Source organism: Argentina anserina, chromosome 2 (genome assembly GCF_933775445.1).
Source record: "Argentina anserina chromosome 2, drPotAnse1.1, whole genome shotgun sequence".
NCBI lineage: Eukaryota > Viridiplantae > Streptophyta > Magnoliopsida > Rosales > Rosaceae > Argentina > Argentina anserina.
Genome location: NC_065873.1, coordinates 25,944,304 through 25,961,821, shown reverse-complemented (window position 1 = coordinate 25,961,821; position 17,518 = coordinate 25,944,304). Strand labels below are relative to the sequence as shown.

Here is a 17,518-nt window from a genome sequence, read left to right as displayed (position 1 = left end):
AATCCGTGTAATAGTGAGAAGATATTCTTATGTTCTTCCATATAATGAGTGTCTTGTTTCAAGAACTTTTCATATCTAACTCTTGTATATTTTGACCATAATGTTTCTGTCTTTTAATGAATCGATATTGCACCAAAAGAAATTAATCTGGACTATGTGCATGTTTCATCCAACATGATTATGTCAAATTTCAGGCGCATGTTGCGGTCAACAAGAGTGAAGATTCATTAGTATCAAAATCCGATACAACTTCCAAGTACTGAAGTAGGTTAAGTCCCAAATTATGGTAACTCAATTCAATAAATCATGACAAATTCTGTCACAATGGTATAAGTGACAATTTCCGTCGCAAACTGATGTTTGTCCTTTTTTTCAAACATGTAGCTACACACAACGGCTACGAATGGTAACAGCGACACTCCTACCTGCTCCAAAAACTCGGTACCATGGGAATCATATCCCTGGATACCACCCGAGAAGCGAAATAATCTGGTTGAAAAGAAACGGGAGGTTGAAAGTCTCCGATGAAAGACAAAATTCAGAGAAATTTTAAATTGCATGAAAGCAGCAATGTTAATTAAAACATATTTGGTTGTCTGCCAAATAAAAAGTGTAATAGTTGCTCTTGCTTTATTCCACAGTCATGCTTGAATCCACAAATATACGTCGTGAAATTATCTCACCATTCGATTTCGTATTGCCATTTGATAAATTTCACCAAAATGAAAACATACGGTTAGTTTAAATTCACCACATAAGAAATCCATAAAATCAAATATGAAATTAATATAGTAAATATATATGTTTTACCGTAGGTTAAAACAAATTTACCTGGGGGCAAATTTCCATGCCCCTTTACCAGTTTACTCGAGAGGTAAATTCCTCTCTTTGTTGTGGTCGGTGGGTCTCAGAAGACCGTCGTTGGTTGGACCCGTGAATCCTAGTCGGGTTCGTTGTGTTTACAGTCGTGGAGATCGGCGCTAGGGCGTGCGAAGGCTACGCCTAAGGCTGCTTGCTGTCGTTGGAAGAGAGTAACGCCAGGGCTGAAGCATGAGCAGCGTTGCCAGTCTTAGAGTTTAGTGCTGGCGTGGAGTCGTTCGTCAGAGCTCTGGGCTCCGACACCCAATGCAGGAGCACGCGCGGCCAAATTCGGGCAGAAAAAGGTGTGCCACCGCTACGTAGGGCTGGGATTCCAAGTCCCAATCTGGTGCTGGGGCGACAGGAGTCGCGCTACCGATGTCGACCTCTAGGGGTCGGAGGAGAACGAGGGTGCCCATAGCAAAATTCTTGGTGCCCTAGTTGATTTCGATTTTCTATTTTTTTGTCTTTTTGCAATTTTTTTTTCCAACATAAGAATTTTTTTTCAGTCATCTTTTGCTGAATTTTTCATGCCAGAATAAATATTTTCGTCTTCTTCTGCCGAATTATTTTCAAGGATTTGGATTAGGATTTGGATCTAGAAACTCAGTGTTAGAATTACGTGCTAATAACGTGTTACAGAAGAATGTAATATACATCATAATAGGGAGAAACATCATCTTTATTCATTGATAATGATACCTTATATATAAACATTACATTGAGTATCCTGTTGAATAAGAGATTATATATCATTCATTATTTAGATTAACATATACTAATTAAGACAAGATACGACTAGAAAATTACGGAGATAATTCTACTACAACATATTCATTATTTATGTATATCATTTTCATCCTTACACATGAACGTCATATCAATAATTTCATGAATTTGTTTGGAATCGTGCCACACGATTTTTAATTAGAATATCATGTCTTTATTTTCAGGCAAGCATTTCTTCACACACTTAATATACCGAATCTTTAACAGATCCATCTTAAACACCGTACCTATTCATCTATGCATTTTGTTCTTTATCATGTTATGCTTAAAAAAACTCGCGTTGCATATTTTTTTTTGTGATACGCTTGCATATCTTTTCTTTCGTGCATTTGGGTTATTGACGATTAAAACCAAAAAATTGAATTACCTTCTTAATTACCAGCTGGGATGCGCACGTTCAACACGGCACACATAAATGTATAACAAAAATACATAATGAAATGGGGTGGATCATGATTCATGTACACGATGAAACGCAATTTGATAATAATTATCACATTTGATCGAGTCTAGCTGTCTAGGTCATCATTGATTCCCCCTCCATTTGTTAATATAATCTCATGCGATTCAACTCTGATTCTTTTGGAAAAACAATACCCCTATATATTCATCATGAAACCCGCTTCTTGCTCTTGATCATACTCATATGAGTTATATCGTTATCTACACGATTAAGTATACAACTATTTATATAAGTTTTTCATGATAGCTCGCTCTAGCTAGTCCGAAATTGTGGATGCCCTTACGGTCCTACAGCTCCTATCTAGCTTTATGCTGCACAAATTCAGAATGATTGCCGAAAATCAATTGATCTAGTAGTGTAGTGTCAACATTGTAACTAGGAGGTTGTGGGTTGGAGTAATGAAAGACTAGTTATAGCGCATCTGCGCATATAAATCATAAATGAAACCAAATCTCACTTGTGAAACTAAGTTTAAAGTTTTTCACACAAAATTCTCATCTATAATCAATTATACACCAAACTTTTTTTTATATATGTAAGTTGTACTGTGTACAGTGTACCTTACGTGAGTTACGTCCACTACGTGTTTGAAATTTTAAGACATATGATATGCAGGTGAGAAGTATCAATCTGATAATCTCCGGTACATATACTAATGTCAAACCGAGACACTTTTAAAATCATAAATTCATAATGGTAGATTTATATCTTGGAGAAGAAACTGTATATATAACTGTACATAACTACATATGCAGTAAGCTACTATTTAGACGGCTCAACAGTCCAACAACCACAAAGGACACCAATGCCAATCAATTTTGTATATGTCTTTTTTTTTTTGGTTAATCATCAATTTTGTATATGTCAATACCAAGACATAATCGTAATTCCAGAACCTCCATAGGTCCTATTTCGGAAACTCATCTTATAATCATCATTGCAAACCCTTAATATAGGTCCCCTTACGAATGCTTAATATTCTCAACCTCTCCAGCTCTCTCTGTCTCACTATGTGATTTCTACATCCATGGCGGTCACTACCTCCTCCTCCAACTGCTCTAACTTCTTCAACTTCCGATCAAGTACTACGGACAAGGTCCGACCCTCTTCATCGAGCCAAAGCTGTCGTGGCAGAGTTGATGGGGTTGGCATGTGGCTCATCAACAGTGTCTCGGCTGCTTTCTTTGCTTCCTTGGAGCGATGCTCTTGCATCCGCATCGCCACTCACGACGATGCCACTGACGACTGCAACGACTTGCCCTTGATCTTTCACGATGGGAATCTTGAACGGCATTATAAAGGCGTCGACGGCGCCGCTAGCCGGAGGAGAACGGCCGGCAAAGGGAAGAAGGGTATTACTATAAGTTAAACTATAACAGTACTATTTCCTTAAAGCTGTCATGGAAGTTTGTTAAATCTTATGGCTTTGGAAGTTCGAAGAGGACGTGCTTAAATATCTCATGTTTATTGCTTTCTGATTGCGCGATTATATCAATGAATTGTACGTACAAGTTATACAGCTTTTTCTGAATCAGCTTGCTTCAGAAAAAGTTGTATGTTTTCTGCTCTGAATTTAACATATATATTCTTGATTATATACGTGATCTTGTCATTCTTGTGCATGCTCTCAAAACTGGCAGGATTTTCCAGTTTCTACTGTAATATTTCGCAGAAAAAAACTGTAGATGTTTATTTGGAAATTAAGTAAAAGTGGCAAAGGGCCAAAGGCACTTGTATTCTAAAATGCTTTATCGACATGCATGATTGATCATGCTGTCATTTTGTATCTAATCATGAAGATGAACAATGATGTTGTTTCATAGGAAAAAGGCAAAAGCTTCTTTTACTTGTTCATGTTTTCTCTTTAATAATCAAGTTGGAGGGATCCAACTCAACTCGAATGCAACAACTAATAATTCTATTTCAATTACAATCGATCCACTGATACGTGTAACCTATATCATTGCCATTAATTCTACAAGATTTAGCTATATCGAGTAAGAGTAACCTACGGCCAATTGATAGTATGAGAAAAAAAGAGAATTATCGTAATCCACACTGTTAATGGTGGAAGGTCACGTCTAACGGCATCATTAGTGTCGCTTATGGTAATAGGGTTCTACTGTGTACTCTTCTATTTACACTGAACCACCCAAACAAAAGATTTAGCCACTGACTGAAATCCTATCCATTCAAACCTGGCAATAAACCAAATTATAAATTCCTGGTTTGTTTGCTTCGACTCCAATGTTTCCCCATACATAAGAATGGGCCTACAACACAATATAGGCCGGCCCAAAAGAAAGTAGAATCCACCTCAAGGCCAAAAAAGCGCCGTTGCCGGGGATCGAACCCGGGTCACCCGCGTGACAGGCGGGAATACTTACCACTATACTACAACGACTTGGTTGGCGGTTTCTTGTAGTGACAGATATTGTAGTTTAGTCATAAAAAATGTCAAAGCATTGGAAGATGACCTCTCTCGGTGTCCCACACGGTTGCTCCCTCCCAGATGGAGCACAACAGTGATTCTGTTACAGAGCCGCAGATCGCCGACTGAAGAACCACCCTCTCACTCGCCGACTCACACCTCCCTAAACCCTAACTCTCTCTCTCTCTCTCTCTCTCATTTCTCTTTACAAAAACTGAGAAAACGAAATCCAAAATGCTCCGAGATGGTCAAGAAACCCCCTCCAGGTACGTCACCCACTCCCACTCTTTCACTCCTCCCTCAATTTCTCCCAATTCCAATCCAATGCGGCGTCGTTTTGGTCCCCCCTCTGCAGATACGAACTCCTCAGCATGGTCAAGAAGCACTCCACCTTGTTGGGCAAAACAGTCGTCGACGCCTCCGATGTCGAAATGGACCCCCGATTCTGGCACGACGTCTTGGACCTGTACTTCGTCCGCGGCAAAGACTCCCGCCGCCGCCAGGACGATGATCTCGTCTTCTTCGTCAGGAAACTGGTACCTTGTGCTTCTCTCTCTCTCTCTCTCTCTCTCGATTTCACTCTCCAATTACTACTTTGAATCGCATTGTGCTGTTTTGCAGAGCTTGCAGGGCTTCAACGACGACGTTCCGCCTTACTTTGTACGCAGGTGGGCGCCTAAGGTATCAAGCCTGCTTCGAATTTGCTTTGGTTTTTTAGTCGTGTGTGATCAATTTTCGAAAGCTGAAGAGCTGACTGAATCCGGTTTCTTGTTTTAATTTGAACAGTTGGATGACTTGATGGGTGACAAGTCTTTAGAGGTGGATTGGAGGCGCTCGTTTCACTTGAATTTGATTGCTCATACTACATTTACTGTAACTGTCGCTATTTGCAGGTAAATTTGCATGAATTGCATTGTGTTTTTGTCGTGTAATCTGCACACATTATGATACCTAGTGTATCGTGTGTGTTCGTGTATATTTTGTAAATGTAATTGTGATTGAGTGCATGTAGAAGTATGAATATGTTGTCATTGGACTGATAAAGTATAGAACTGCTCAGATGTTCAGTGATTTTGATCTGGAGTCTGGATTATTCTGTAATATTAGGAGAAGGAATGAGTGAATTTTTATAAGCGTATCATTCTAGTGCAGTATTCATGTCGCATTTTCTTTTCACCAGAGCTAAGCAATGGTAGAGGTTAAAATTAAGTCTTGGTTTTTAGTCATCAGGACCTTCGGAACCACCAAGCTGAGCAAGATAAACCATTATCTCCGATATACAAGGTTTGCACACTTGTCTTATTCATCGGCTTTACCTAATTTGTTGATGGAACTCCGAATTATGGTTTTTATGAAGATATGAAAGGATGGGATGTGTTTCCCATAAATTAGGACTTGAGGATCTTCTCATGTAAACTAGAAGTCTGCTGCAGAAACCATTCAATTGAAAGAAAACAAGTCCTTTCATCCTCTTCATAGATAACATAATTTGGTTCTTCAGAAGCACACAACATTTAATATTATGTAGGATTTTAGAATCTGCCTCATGAAGTTCTAATACAGGTTGTTAAGACTGTTTATGCATCTCCCAGCCGAGTCAACTTTCATTTGGACTCGCAAAAGGCAAGTTTAGCTACTTTCTGATTAATCTGATATCACTGAACCATGCTATATCTTCCACTTCATTCTCATACTATTGCTGACACTTATATAGGAAGTGGAGACAACACCTGCCTATCCAGATATTTGTTTTGCTGTCGATGACTTTGACTCCACTTTTGATGCTGTGGTAAGAAGATTCCTCTGTTGATTGTGTTGTGGCCATTAGATCATTTAGACTTGTGATGCCAAAATTCACTAGCCATATAATGTTGTTACCAGACTGACCAATGTCGTATTCTTCAGTCGTACTTCTTCTGGTCACTTTGCTGTAATCAGTCATTCTTAAGAAACTGCCTGTTTGACTACTTTTGTCTTCTTCTTTTTTTTCTTTAAATCTCTCTGTCATAATATTAGCACCTGTTTTTTCAGTTGTTTTGTTGTGCGGTATATCTAAAATGTAAGCTGCAGGAAGTGAGATTCTTTTCTGATTTTCAGGTATTGACTGAAACAGACCATTGTTATTGTGTGATACTTAATGCACATGATGGGGCAGCATTTCCTATGGCAAAGGAGCCTGATGATTGTAGTTCTAGTGATACTTCCTCTCTAAAGGTTGACACTAGTTCTGCAAAGGCGAAAAGTTCTAAGGTTCTTCTCTAATTTACGTTCAAATAACAGATTTATTATTAGATCGTTGAATGCCACACACATCCTGTTAGTTGAAAAAACTACTCATTTTAGACCTTCTGATTTATGATGCTTATAATTGCAGCTAACTCTTTTTTCGGGATTTGTCAGCTATCAAATGGTACGAGATGCTTATGATGGTATGTTTTCCACAGATAACTTCATGATATATGCATTTGGCTCGCACTGCTGTCCTTGAGACGGCCTTTTTGTTTTTGTTTTTGTAATAATCAATTTTTCTTTTTCTTTTTTTCCTACAATTGTTGGATCGATTCTTATTCAAGTTCTATGATCCCATAAGTGATTTGACTTTTACTTGTTATGCTGATAAATTTCAAATGGGTATCATCTGTACCTTACGTAAGGTACGGATTCGCCGATTCCGGTGACGGCAGGCCGTAACGGCGGGGCAGACCATGATAGTTGCACTCCCCACCTCCCGGCGGTCCCATTGTGCCGGTTGAAGCTCCATCAACGACCCACGGCGGCCGGAATCGCGAAATCGCCAGAATCTGCCAAGAAACTTGATTTTTGCAGATTCCGGCCGCCGTGGGTAGCTCCGGCCGGCACAAACGTGATCGCCGGGAGGTGGGTAGTGCGGATGTGCTAGTCCGCCGCGCTGTTGTGGCCTGCCGTCGCCGGAATCGGGACGTCCGCCCATGAAACGCCCGATATATATATATATATATATATATATATATATATGAACTCACTCGCTTATGTTGTTACATTTGGTGATTTCTTCTTAACATATTATGAATCTGAATACTCAATTTAACATATGGGTTACACCTAATAATCTCTGTTTAGCTCAATGTTCCAAAAAACGGTCTAGGTGGCCGCCTAGGCACTAGGAGGTCACCCACCGCCACGCTCTTTGCCTCGGCGGTCATCTGTGGAGTTTTGTGAATTAGGCGGCCGCCTAGGCGGTCCTTGGCGGTTCTAGGCGGTCTTAGGCGGTTATGAGCGGTGTTAGGCAGCCCTATTTAGTCCTAGGCGGTCTAATTGACTCTATTTAGTCCTAGTCGGTCAACCATTATTTGATATTAAAAAAAAACTAAAAGAGGCCGCAGCTCTCACTCTTTGTCTATTTTCTGAAAACTGAATCTCATCAACAGAAGAAGAGGAAATAAATATGAATATTAAATTTGAGTCCGATACTGAATGAGTTAGGAAATAATTTGGAGAGAAATAAATTGAGATTTAGTATTATTGCATTTGTTTCATTATTTATCTTTTCTTCAAATATTTTTATGGACTTTCTACTTAAGTTATGTGAATTTAGACTATTTTAAGTATTTTTAAAATTAATATTAAACATCATTATATATTTTTAATCATTAAAATAGTTTAAATATATTTATAAAAATAAATAAATATTTAATAATTTAAAACCGCCTAACCGTCTTAGCGCTAGAAGGTGGCTGTCCGCCTGCATACCGCCTAGCGCTTTTTAGAACCTTGGTTTAGCTTGATTTGTGTTATAGCCTTATAGGTATGTTGGATACCTCATTATTATCATGTTGCATTGTTCCCCTAATTATTGGATGTCTTCTAACTCATGTATCTGATAACACAGCCGGAAAGTCTCGATTTGGGAACCTTTTGTCACTTGCTCACTCCCCTGGCAAACAAGATAGACTGTACATGAAAGGTCCTGGAGGCCGTGGGGAAGTTGAAGTGGCTGTTTCTGGTGTTGTAGGTATGAAATTTACTCCTGTGGCAGTTGGAAAATGAATCTAGTTTTATGATTCCATGTTTTGTGACAAGTTAAATATGGTAATTGAGTTCATCAAATAATATAAACACTCATGTCATATGCTGAAAGTGTATTATATTATCAGATCAGAGCCAGCAAGATGCAGGCCCGTTTTCACCTGTGACATCCAAGAAAGGATTCGGAATCGGCTTTATGGTTTGTAAAGCAGCTTCTGTTGCATCTGTTGCAGCAAAGAATGCCTATGCAGCTGCTGCTTCTAGCCATAGTTTTGATGAGGAGATGATCCCTCTCAAATGCTGCTTGATGTCCATTTCATTACCGTGGGAACACATTGCATATGATCTTCTTTTTAAGGTCAGTTTATTTCCAGTGCCTAATGGATGGCACAATGCACTTCTGGTAATTAATTATTTCTTGTTCGGAAACTCTTTACTCTCTGATTTAATCATTAACACAGCTGTTGCGTTCTTTTTCTTTCTTCATTCATTTGGTAATGAACAAATTGTAATCATGCAATCTAGTATACATTTAGTTGATTACTCTATACTGTGCCTGTGAAGAGTGCTAAAATTTCAGGTTTCTAAATTCAGGGGACTCCTCCAGTGAACTTGTAAGCGGCATATTACGTACATTCTCGCTGGCAATGAATATTAAAGATGATAATGTACCTCCAAGAAGAAAACAAGTGATGAGTGGAGATGTTCACCTCCCCTGCGATAAAAGTAAAGATTGGAAATCAGACTGCGCAAAGGGCCTCTGTAGAACACTTTTATGCTTCATACATACAGAACCAAGCAACATGTTACTTTCATTTGAGGTTTAGGGAACACTAAAGTCCTACATTTGTATATATTTTGGTGAGTGGAAGCACTTTGTATTACCCTGTTATGGTACTCGTAGGCTGATAGCTCTCCTGTTTCTTTTATGCCTAATGCGCTATGTGATTTGTGGCCATAAAAGGAAAGCAAATCCTGACCACTGAAACAGAACATGATCTCTTTCTATCCAAAAGTGTGGATGATATTATCTCCATTTTCTAATTGGAAATGCTGCATTTTCTACTATCTTAAACAAACGCCTCATGGTGCGGTCGGTTTCAGTTTATAGGACAGATCTGTCGTCCGCAATCACTGTAGCATTTCATTAGTGCTCAATCGAATGGAACAATGTGTTTAAAGTGTTGGCATTATGCAGGTGGTTTCTAGAGGAAGAAGACGACTAGCAAGGCATTTTCTATTAAGGACAATCTTGTTGAAGACTTTTTTTATTCGCCTACTTTTCGATTTTATATTCATATATTAACCGTTTAGTTTGTATAAATATATATATGAATATATTATCTATGTAAATTTCTTAACTCAATTTAGCTAAATTTAAAGTTAGTACATTTTAGCTATTCTGCTGGAGACAAAAATTAGCAAAAATGTAGCGAGATTTCAAAATATGTTTGAAATAGCTAGTCTCTTTGAGATGCCTAGTACGTTATTCTGTATTCATAAAAGAAATACACTAACTTGTAAAGATAGACAAAAACTCACATTGTTATTGTAATATAAGAATTTGGCAACTCGGACGGAGTTAACATTATTTTGAATGTTCAACTCAAATTTTCTACCTTATCTTTTCAACTGCGTGCTCTAGTCTCTAGATGACACCGGCGCGCAGTCCCTCACCGTTAAATTTTTTTCTTAATTTATCATTAGATCAACTATTTATGAACTTTTAACGTTTTTTGTTTACTTCCAATTCCAGTTCCAATATATTTCCTATGTGGGGCCCGAAAGAAAATTCAGCGGAGGAAAACCCCAAAATGTTCAACGGCGGTACACCGTTGCATACCGAAGCGGATGGGCCAGTCTAGAAACCGGGCATCAGGGTATCCCCATAGCTGAAGGTAATTCCTCAAACATAAGACTAATCACTGACGGGGTCCATGTGAAATCGTTCTAACCCTGTAGAACATAAACCGGGTGTCATAGCCACAGTAATGTTCTGGCATAAATGCCGATTTGCACCCCAAACTTGGCTGAAATTGTCAATTTGCACCCTGAACTTGCATTTGAGTCAATTTACCTCCTAAATTTGGTAAAAATTGCCGATTTACACCCCGAACTTGTATTTGAGTCAATTTACCTCCTAAACTTGGTAAAAATTGCCGATTTGCACCACATCCGTTAAATTTAACTGTTTTTATCCAATTTTGCGTCACATGTCATGCACATGAGGGGTAATGTTGTCATTTTATATTTATATTTTTCTTAAAAACAAATAAAAATATTCTTTAAAATGAGGATTATTTTGTTAATCAAATTATTTATTTACATCTTTTTTTTTCTATCTACTTAACCCTACTTTGAATTATATATTCAATATACCCACCCATTCAAATATAGTGTGTTGTGTATAAATATATTTTTATATGTACACATTGTTGGAGGATGAACAAAAAGAGAATAATAACGACGTAATAGAACATAACGTAACCGTTTATTGATTGATAATGAGGTCAATATATAGGCATTACATAACCACAATCCCATAGGATTCGGAGTCCTAATCTATTACAAAGATGTGAATCTATCTCTAACAGGAAAGCAAGACACACACAATGGTAGAATAATAATTCTCCCAGAACACACATTTATTTTTAATTTTCAATGTATTTATTTATATTTTTCTAATATCTTTTAACATACTATATCATGTAAAATAATAAATATATAAATCAATAACATGTTTCGAAAAAACAAACATTATAGCAAGTGTTCCTCTTAAGTAATTTTATTAATTTATTTCATTATTCAATATGAATAAATATATAATGACAATACTATCCCTTAAATGCATGACATGTGACGCAAAATTGGATAGAAACAGTTAAATTTATCGGATCGGGTGCAAATCGGCAATTTTTACCAAGTTTAGGAGGTAAATTGACTCAAATGCAAGTTCGGGGTGCAAATTGACAATTTCAGCTAAATTTGGGGTGCAAATCGACATTTATGCCTAATGTTCTCAATGTCCTAACTCACACCCATTTTAGCCCGGTTAGAAACAAAGAGGTGTGTAATGTCTCCGCTAACTATCGAACTCATGACCAATGTCACGTCTAAACTCTTGTTAAAGAATTGACGCGGTCAAATAATTGTTGTTTTATACAATTTTGTTTGATTCTTCGTGACTAAGCTAAGCTAATCCCACTGTGGGTTCCCACCTGAGCTAAAACAAAACGACTTGTCCCACCACCATTAGCACACCAACCTTTGCAAACAAAGTTGCACGTAATGCACTACACCAACCAAAACCATCATTATTTAACTAATTAACCATCATTAGCTTACTATTATTTTCCTAAAGTGGGTGCTTAGGTTAATTTAGTTTGACCATTTTACCCTCTCCCTTCCATAACTTTTGCCCTAGTGGACCCCCGGTGTCTCATCCCCTTCAACGATAAATACTCGTCCCCTCCACTCTCCTCCTTCCCTTTTCTCCTTCTTCCCTTTTCCCCCATTCTTCAATTGTGATCATCATGATGAGTGCATGTACTTCCTCGCCGATGTTCTTCACCGGTGCCCAGCCACCGGTCGAGTTGCAATGTCCTCTCCAAGAGACTGAGCTGATAGAGGAACTCCTGTCCCTGCAGCAAGAAGGGAACTCGAACTCGGGGAGTCCGAATTCCGGTTCGGATGGCTCGAACCGTGGAGTCTACTCGGTGGATGAGAGAAAGAGGAGGCGCATGACTTCAAATCGGGAGTCAGCCAGGCGATCCAGGTGGAGAAAGAAGAGGCATTTGGAGGACTTGACGGAGGAGGCAAGCAGATTGAAAATGGAGAACCGGGAGCTGAAGAACCGTTTGGGGTTTGTTACTCAGAAGTGTCACATAACGTGGAGAGAAAATGAGCGGTTGGTATCCGAATCCCTAGCTTTGCGAGCTAGGCTTTCGGATCTGAACCGGGTTTTAGTTGCCATGCAGACGATGCAGTCACAATATTAAACAGTTATATTGATCTAAAAGTCTAAAATGGCAACTAAAATTAACGAAACGAGGATCAACTTGGGCAGTCTCTCGTGCATTAATTTAAGTATAGCTAGACCAGCATTACAGACTTGGTTAATTACTGGGGTACAGATTTGGCTGCTCAACAAAACTAGTTAGCTAGTTAATCATATGGCATATAATCTAGGGTTTAAAGGTCGATCATCTGCTAGCTACAGCTGGGAGGATGTGTTTGATGTGCTCATTCGTGTAAATAGTTTCATGAAGGAATACTAATGCAGTGGAAATGAATGATTTAGTTTTTACTTTGTACTATTCAGTTACCACCGATCATCATCATTAATCAGCGAACTTTCGATCGCGATCTCTATATCTCAAATTATATATTACCTACAAAGGTTTTGCTGCTGCATGTTTGTTTCACGTTGTTGGTCTGTGTAAAGATTCGAGCGTCAGCAGCTAATTAACTGGCTTTTTGGTCGTGCATGCTGAACAAGTAACTCTTTTTATTAAAATAATGAAACTTTCAAATTGTAATGTCCGATTCCAGTTAAATTAATGACTTATAAGCTTATAGCTAGGTCATGATCGATCACCACGTTTATCTGTTTCAAAGTTCAGCTCTGTTATATTGGCTATCTGTTTATGGTATACACAATTGTGTGTTAATTGTGTGTGGTGATAGAGAATTGTCATATATATGTGTACGTGGGATGTGGGCGGTATTGGATACTGTGCGGAGGAAAATGCTACTATATGTTATGCAGCAGCAGCGCGGAATAAAATTTTCCTGTTATACTAATCTTCTTTTCTTGGTTTGAGAGAAAACTGTGTGATACTAATCTTGGTCTGTCGGACCCGCAAATCATCAACAAATTCCAGCTGCATGCTACTTATATATTACCTAATTGACAAACAAACAATTCATGTGTTTGCATGAACTTCCACTCCCGATTTTATGTGTATAATCGCGACAAATGTACACTACTTATTACTTAGCCTCAAGTCCATAACATTGTCCTTCATTCATATACTAATCAATAGTTCACGTGTATCACATTTGGATTAGTTCAATAAGTGAGAATGATTTGAGATCTAGCTGCGATTGATAGTTAACATCGATTGTTTAACAAGTAATTAAAGAACCCAATTAACAAACATGATTCAAGCATATGAATATATGCATGCATGCATGTCTATATATGCCCGCTCACACGCACATGCAACACTAATAATACATGATTAATTTCGCGCGTACGTAGTGTACCAAACGTACATACTACTTGGGGAAAACTGATCTATCGAAACGTAAATAGATTCTTGTGCTTGTTACGGATGTCGTATTCATCGACTTAAATACTTATACGTATTGTATTGTTTACCGACTAAGTGAAAAGTCTGATAAGTACCATCAACTGGATATGGGACTCACTGGCACATGAACTTAAAGCCTTAAAGGTTATTGTCACAGTACGTAGCTAGCTAAAACTCTTTATCTGCGTATATGCTAGCTGTAAAGCTTGCTAGCTTGATCAAGTTAGCTTTTAGAACGATGGTGGTGGCAATGTTCTAAAAATCTCCGTCTAGGTGTCCGGAGATCCTTAGCCGTCTAGATTTTAGGTTGATTAATCCCCGATTAATCCTCTGGGCGCTGGTTTTTAGCTGTATGTCCGATTAACGCCTAGCGTTTTTTATAACATTGGGTGGTGGTAGTTGGTTCTTAGCGATTGGTATCATATCGATCAGCAGAGCAACCACCACATCAAACTTTACTCGACGCGCGTCCATTTAAAAAAAAAAGCAGTCTAGCATTAAGGGATCAAATATATTCCACCAAAGGAAGCTTAGACTAATTCCATCCAAGAACAGGGATGGAAGATTCTCAGTTCTTCACGTACGTACATCCCTGTAATCTATATGTGCATGCATATATACCTTCCATATCTCTTTTGACCACTGCTTTTGTGTACACATTGTCCCACTGCTGGGATCCAAGAATTGTTATCCAAGTGTCAAGTGGTTTGGGGTTACTAATCTTTTTAATTTGCATAAGAAATTAGTCGTATAGGACTAGCTATAGAATATGCTAGTCATCAAGCTAGGTTTAGGTTCTTAATTTTTATTATATGTACGTAGAGTTCAAGCAAACGACCGACAGTACTACTAGCTACAGCTAAAATTAATCAAGAAATACATGCGTGCATGCAGTTTGCATACATTATAATCATTAGCCAGGTTATAATTTAGGCTAGCGAACACGATTTATCACGATTTATTTATTGGATAGGAGCAATTAGAAATCGCATATGGGACTAGTTTCGAACTTTCAATATGCATCAGAATTAGCAAGTGGAAGAATAAGGGCCATGGGGCTTTTACGATCAATCCAGATGCACGGAATGAATTTGAATTTTGGATCCGTAGCCCCCATCAGATCACCAAAGCTAAGAGAAAATTGGAAAAGAAATAGCAAAGCAAAAGAGAAAGATAGGGAAAGACTTATATATATCTATCGGATATCATATTATCATTGATATTATTCAACCATGAACCATGCATAGAGTAAGAAAAAGAAAAAAAAAGGGAAAGTAAAACAGATTACGATATATGGAGATATCAGACAGAGTATGTAGGAATCAATCAAGCACTGGAAGTGTCTAATACTTGGGAATATTACTTACTACTGTTTTTGACTCTAACGTACTTAGCTATCAGATCGAGTACCGTACACTGTTATGTCGACCTCTTTACTTTGTTCTTTTCTTTCTTGATATTTTTAAGAGATACGTATCGGAAATAAAAGAAGAATGATAGTGCTGAAAATAGTTCTTAGATGCAGGAGTTAATTGTCGGTAACTGAGTTACACAAAATGAAAAGATATAAGCTATTTAAAGTGACGTTGATTTTTCTTTTCGACTATATATAATGGATAGAGTTTATCTTCACATCATACTCAGAAAAGGTTATACTAATGTATTTCTTTGCCGCCTTCTTCTTAAAGCACAAACCTAAATTTTTACTTGACCTTACTTAGTTGGTCAAAATAAAAGGCAGCTAGAGAAGACGTAGAGCAGACCTAATAAACAGCATATATGATCATCCATGTGATTCATGCTAGTGGAAATGTATTTGTTCAGCTCGGGATGATATAGAGCAAAAGTAAAGTTGGTTTTTATATATTTCTGTGCAACTTCTTTTATATATAGTTTCAATGTAACTCCTCCCTTTCAAGATAGATTACAATTTAATATTTATTAACACAAATAAATGAACAGAGTCAACCGACTAACCATTGCTCCGTTACGTTCATTAATTACTTGGAGAAATTCGTAGCTACCCTCAATGTTTTTTTGGTCAATACCCTCCTTAATGTTAAAAGTATGAATTGCATTCTCAACGTGAAGCTAACTTCCTTACAGATGTGCCTTAGTCAAACTTACTAATTCCTCTGAAGCATTGTGCTTATTTAGGTTCGACATGCTTTTCTGTTCAAGTATCAATCTAGGATGTTTGTTTTATGTGTTGTAAACTTGTAATGTACCTTTAAAAAAAAAACTTGTACTGTTTTGGGCTTCTCATAAAAAAAAAGTCACTGACATATTTGGAAATTATTTAGAAATTATAAAAAAGTCATCAACTATTTGGAAATTATAAAAATGCAATCTTTTAAAAACTCTTATAGCGTTACCCTTAAATATCATGAAATTTACGAAATACCACTGACATATTTCTTTCTATCCTTTTTTTTAATCTAGATCTCCAACACAACTTTTTGTTTCCACCAAAAATCATTTTGCGTTGACGACGTCCAAAGCATGGTGACGGGCCATGGTCAAAGACGCGAGGACAGGCCAAGGTCGGAGGCACATGGACAACGTCAGCGGGAGATGCTAAGGTCGGAGGCGTGGGACGAGCCATGGTCGGAGGCGCAGGGACATGCCAAAAGCAGAGGCACGGGGACGGCGTCGGCCAGAGTTGCTAAGGTCGGAGTCTCGGGGACGGCTTAGGAGGTGCGTTGCTGAGGACAAGCCAAGGTCAACGGTGCAAGGTTAACGATCTGGAGGTGGTGGTGGCGACGGCTAGTGGACAACGACGAAGATCTAAAGGCGATGACGACGTTGTGGAGAGGAGAAGATGACGATGTTGCTGCTGCTGATGCAGCTTGCCAGAAAAAATGTTGGCCCTTGCGGTGTCGATGAGTTGTGATCAGAGATGTTGACATGGGTGCCCAGAGTAGTTATCTGGGTGCCAAGTCAAAATTTATGTTTTTCTTTTTGGTTTCTCCATTTTCCACCTATTACATTATTTGTCACACTACCAGTCTCAACTACAAGTATAATCACACTACCCATCACAGAACAATGTTTGTGTGACTGATACTGTAGCTGAGGAATGTTTTGTGTGACATGTAGTATGACTAATGGTGTGACACTATGACGAGTAGTGTATGTGACATGCCGAGATAAAAAAATGTTCGTTATTTCTAGTCATTCTTTTATTATTATTATTATTATTATCATTACATAGTCACATAAAACGGTGTGATAGGTAGTGTGACTGATGATGTGACATATAGTGTGATAACTAGTGAGATAGGTAGTGTGACGTCATGCTGTGAGAAATAAATGTTTGTTATTTATAGTCATTTTCTTATTCTTCTTCTTCTTATTTTTATCACAACATAGTCACAAAAAAATAGTATGACAAGCAGTGTGACAGACAGTATGACTGGTGGTGTGACTGATAGTGTGATAGAGAGTGTAACAATTAATGTGACGGGTGGTGTGACATACCAAGAGAAATGTCTAAATATACGAAACTATGCTAAAATTCAAAGAAGATTGGTATGAGTATTCTCAAATTAATAGAATAATTAAATTAAAGAACCTTGAACTCTGGTTTCGTTGGAATTGCTTGGAGCACCACGATGAACGATGACAGTCCCTTGCAAGGGTTTATGCGCCTTGTAC

General features: G+C 38.1%; 2 protein-coding genes and 1 non-coding gene across 3 annotated transcripts; 2 read left to right on the top strand and 1 right to left on the bottom strand.

The window, feature by feature from the left end:
- Window positions 1-4,442: 4,442 nt before the first annotated feature.
- TRNAD-GUC (transfer RNA aspartic acid (anticodon GUC)) lies at window positions 4,443-4,514 on the bottom strand. The gene has a single exon. It is a non-coding gene; the product is annotated as a tRNA-Asp (tRNA).
- Window positions 4,515-4,583: 69 nt separating this feature from the next.
- On the top strand, window positions 4,584-9,606 carry LOC126782970 (uncharacterized). Its single transcript, XM_050508335.1, has 12 exons — window positions 4,584-4,807; window positions 4,897-5,077; window positions 5,163-5,222; window positions 5,328-5,434; window positions 5,765-5,825; window positions 6,105-6,164; window positions 6,256-6,330; window positions 6,639-6,791; window positions 6,916-6,970; window positions 8,410-8,532; window positions 8,675-8,904; window positions 9,141-9,606. Exons 1-12 carry the CDS (start codon window positions 4,776-4,778, stop codon window positions 9,162-9,164), a joined length of 1,161 nt encoding a protein of 386 aa, XP_050364292.1. The 5' UTR covers window positions 4,584-4,775; the 3' UTR covers window positions 9,165-9,606.
- A 2,440-nt stretch (window positions 9,607-12,046) lies between these two features.
- On the top strand, window positions 12,047-12,859 carry LOC126784491 (basic leucine zipper 4-like). Its single transcript, XM_050509955.1, has one exon. It carries the CDS (start codon window positions 12,080-12,082, stop codon window positions 12,542-12,544), a length of 465 nt encoding a protein of 154 aa, XP_050365912.1. The 5' UTR covers window positions 12,047-12,079; the 3' UTR covers window positions 12,545-12,859.
- The last annotated feature ends 4,659 nt before the right edge of the window (window positions 12,860-17,518 follow it).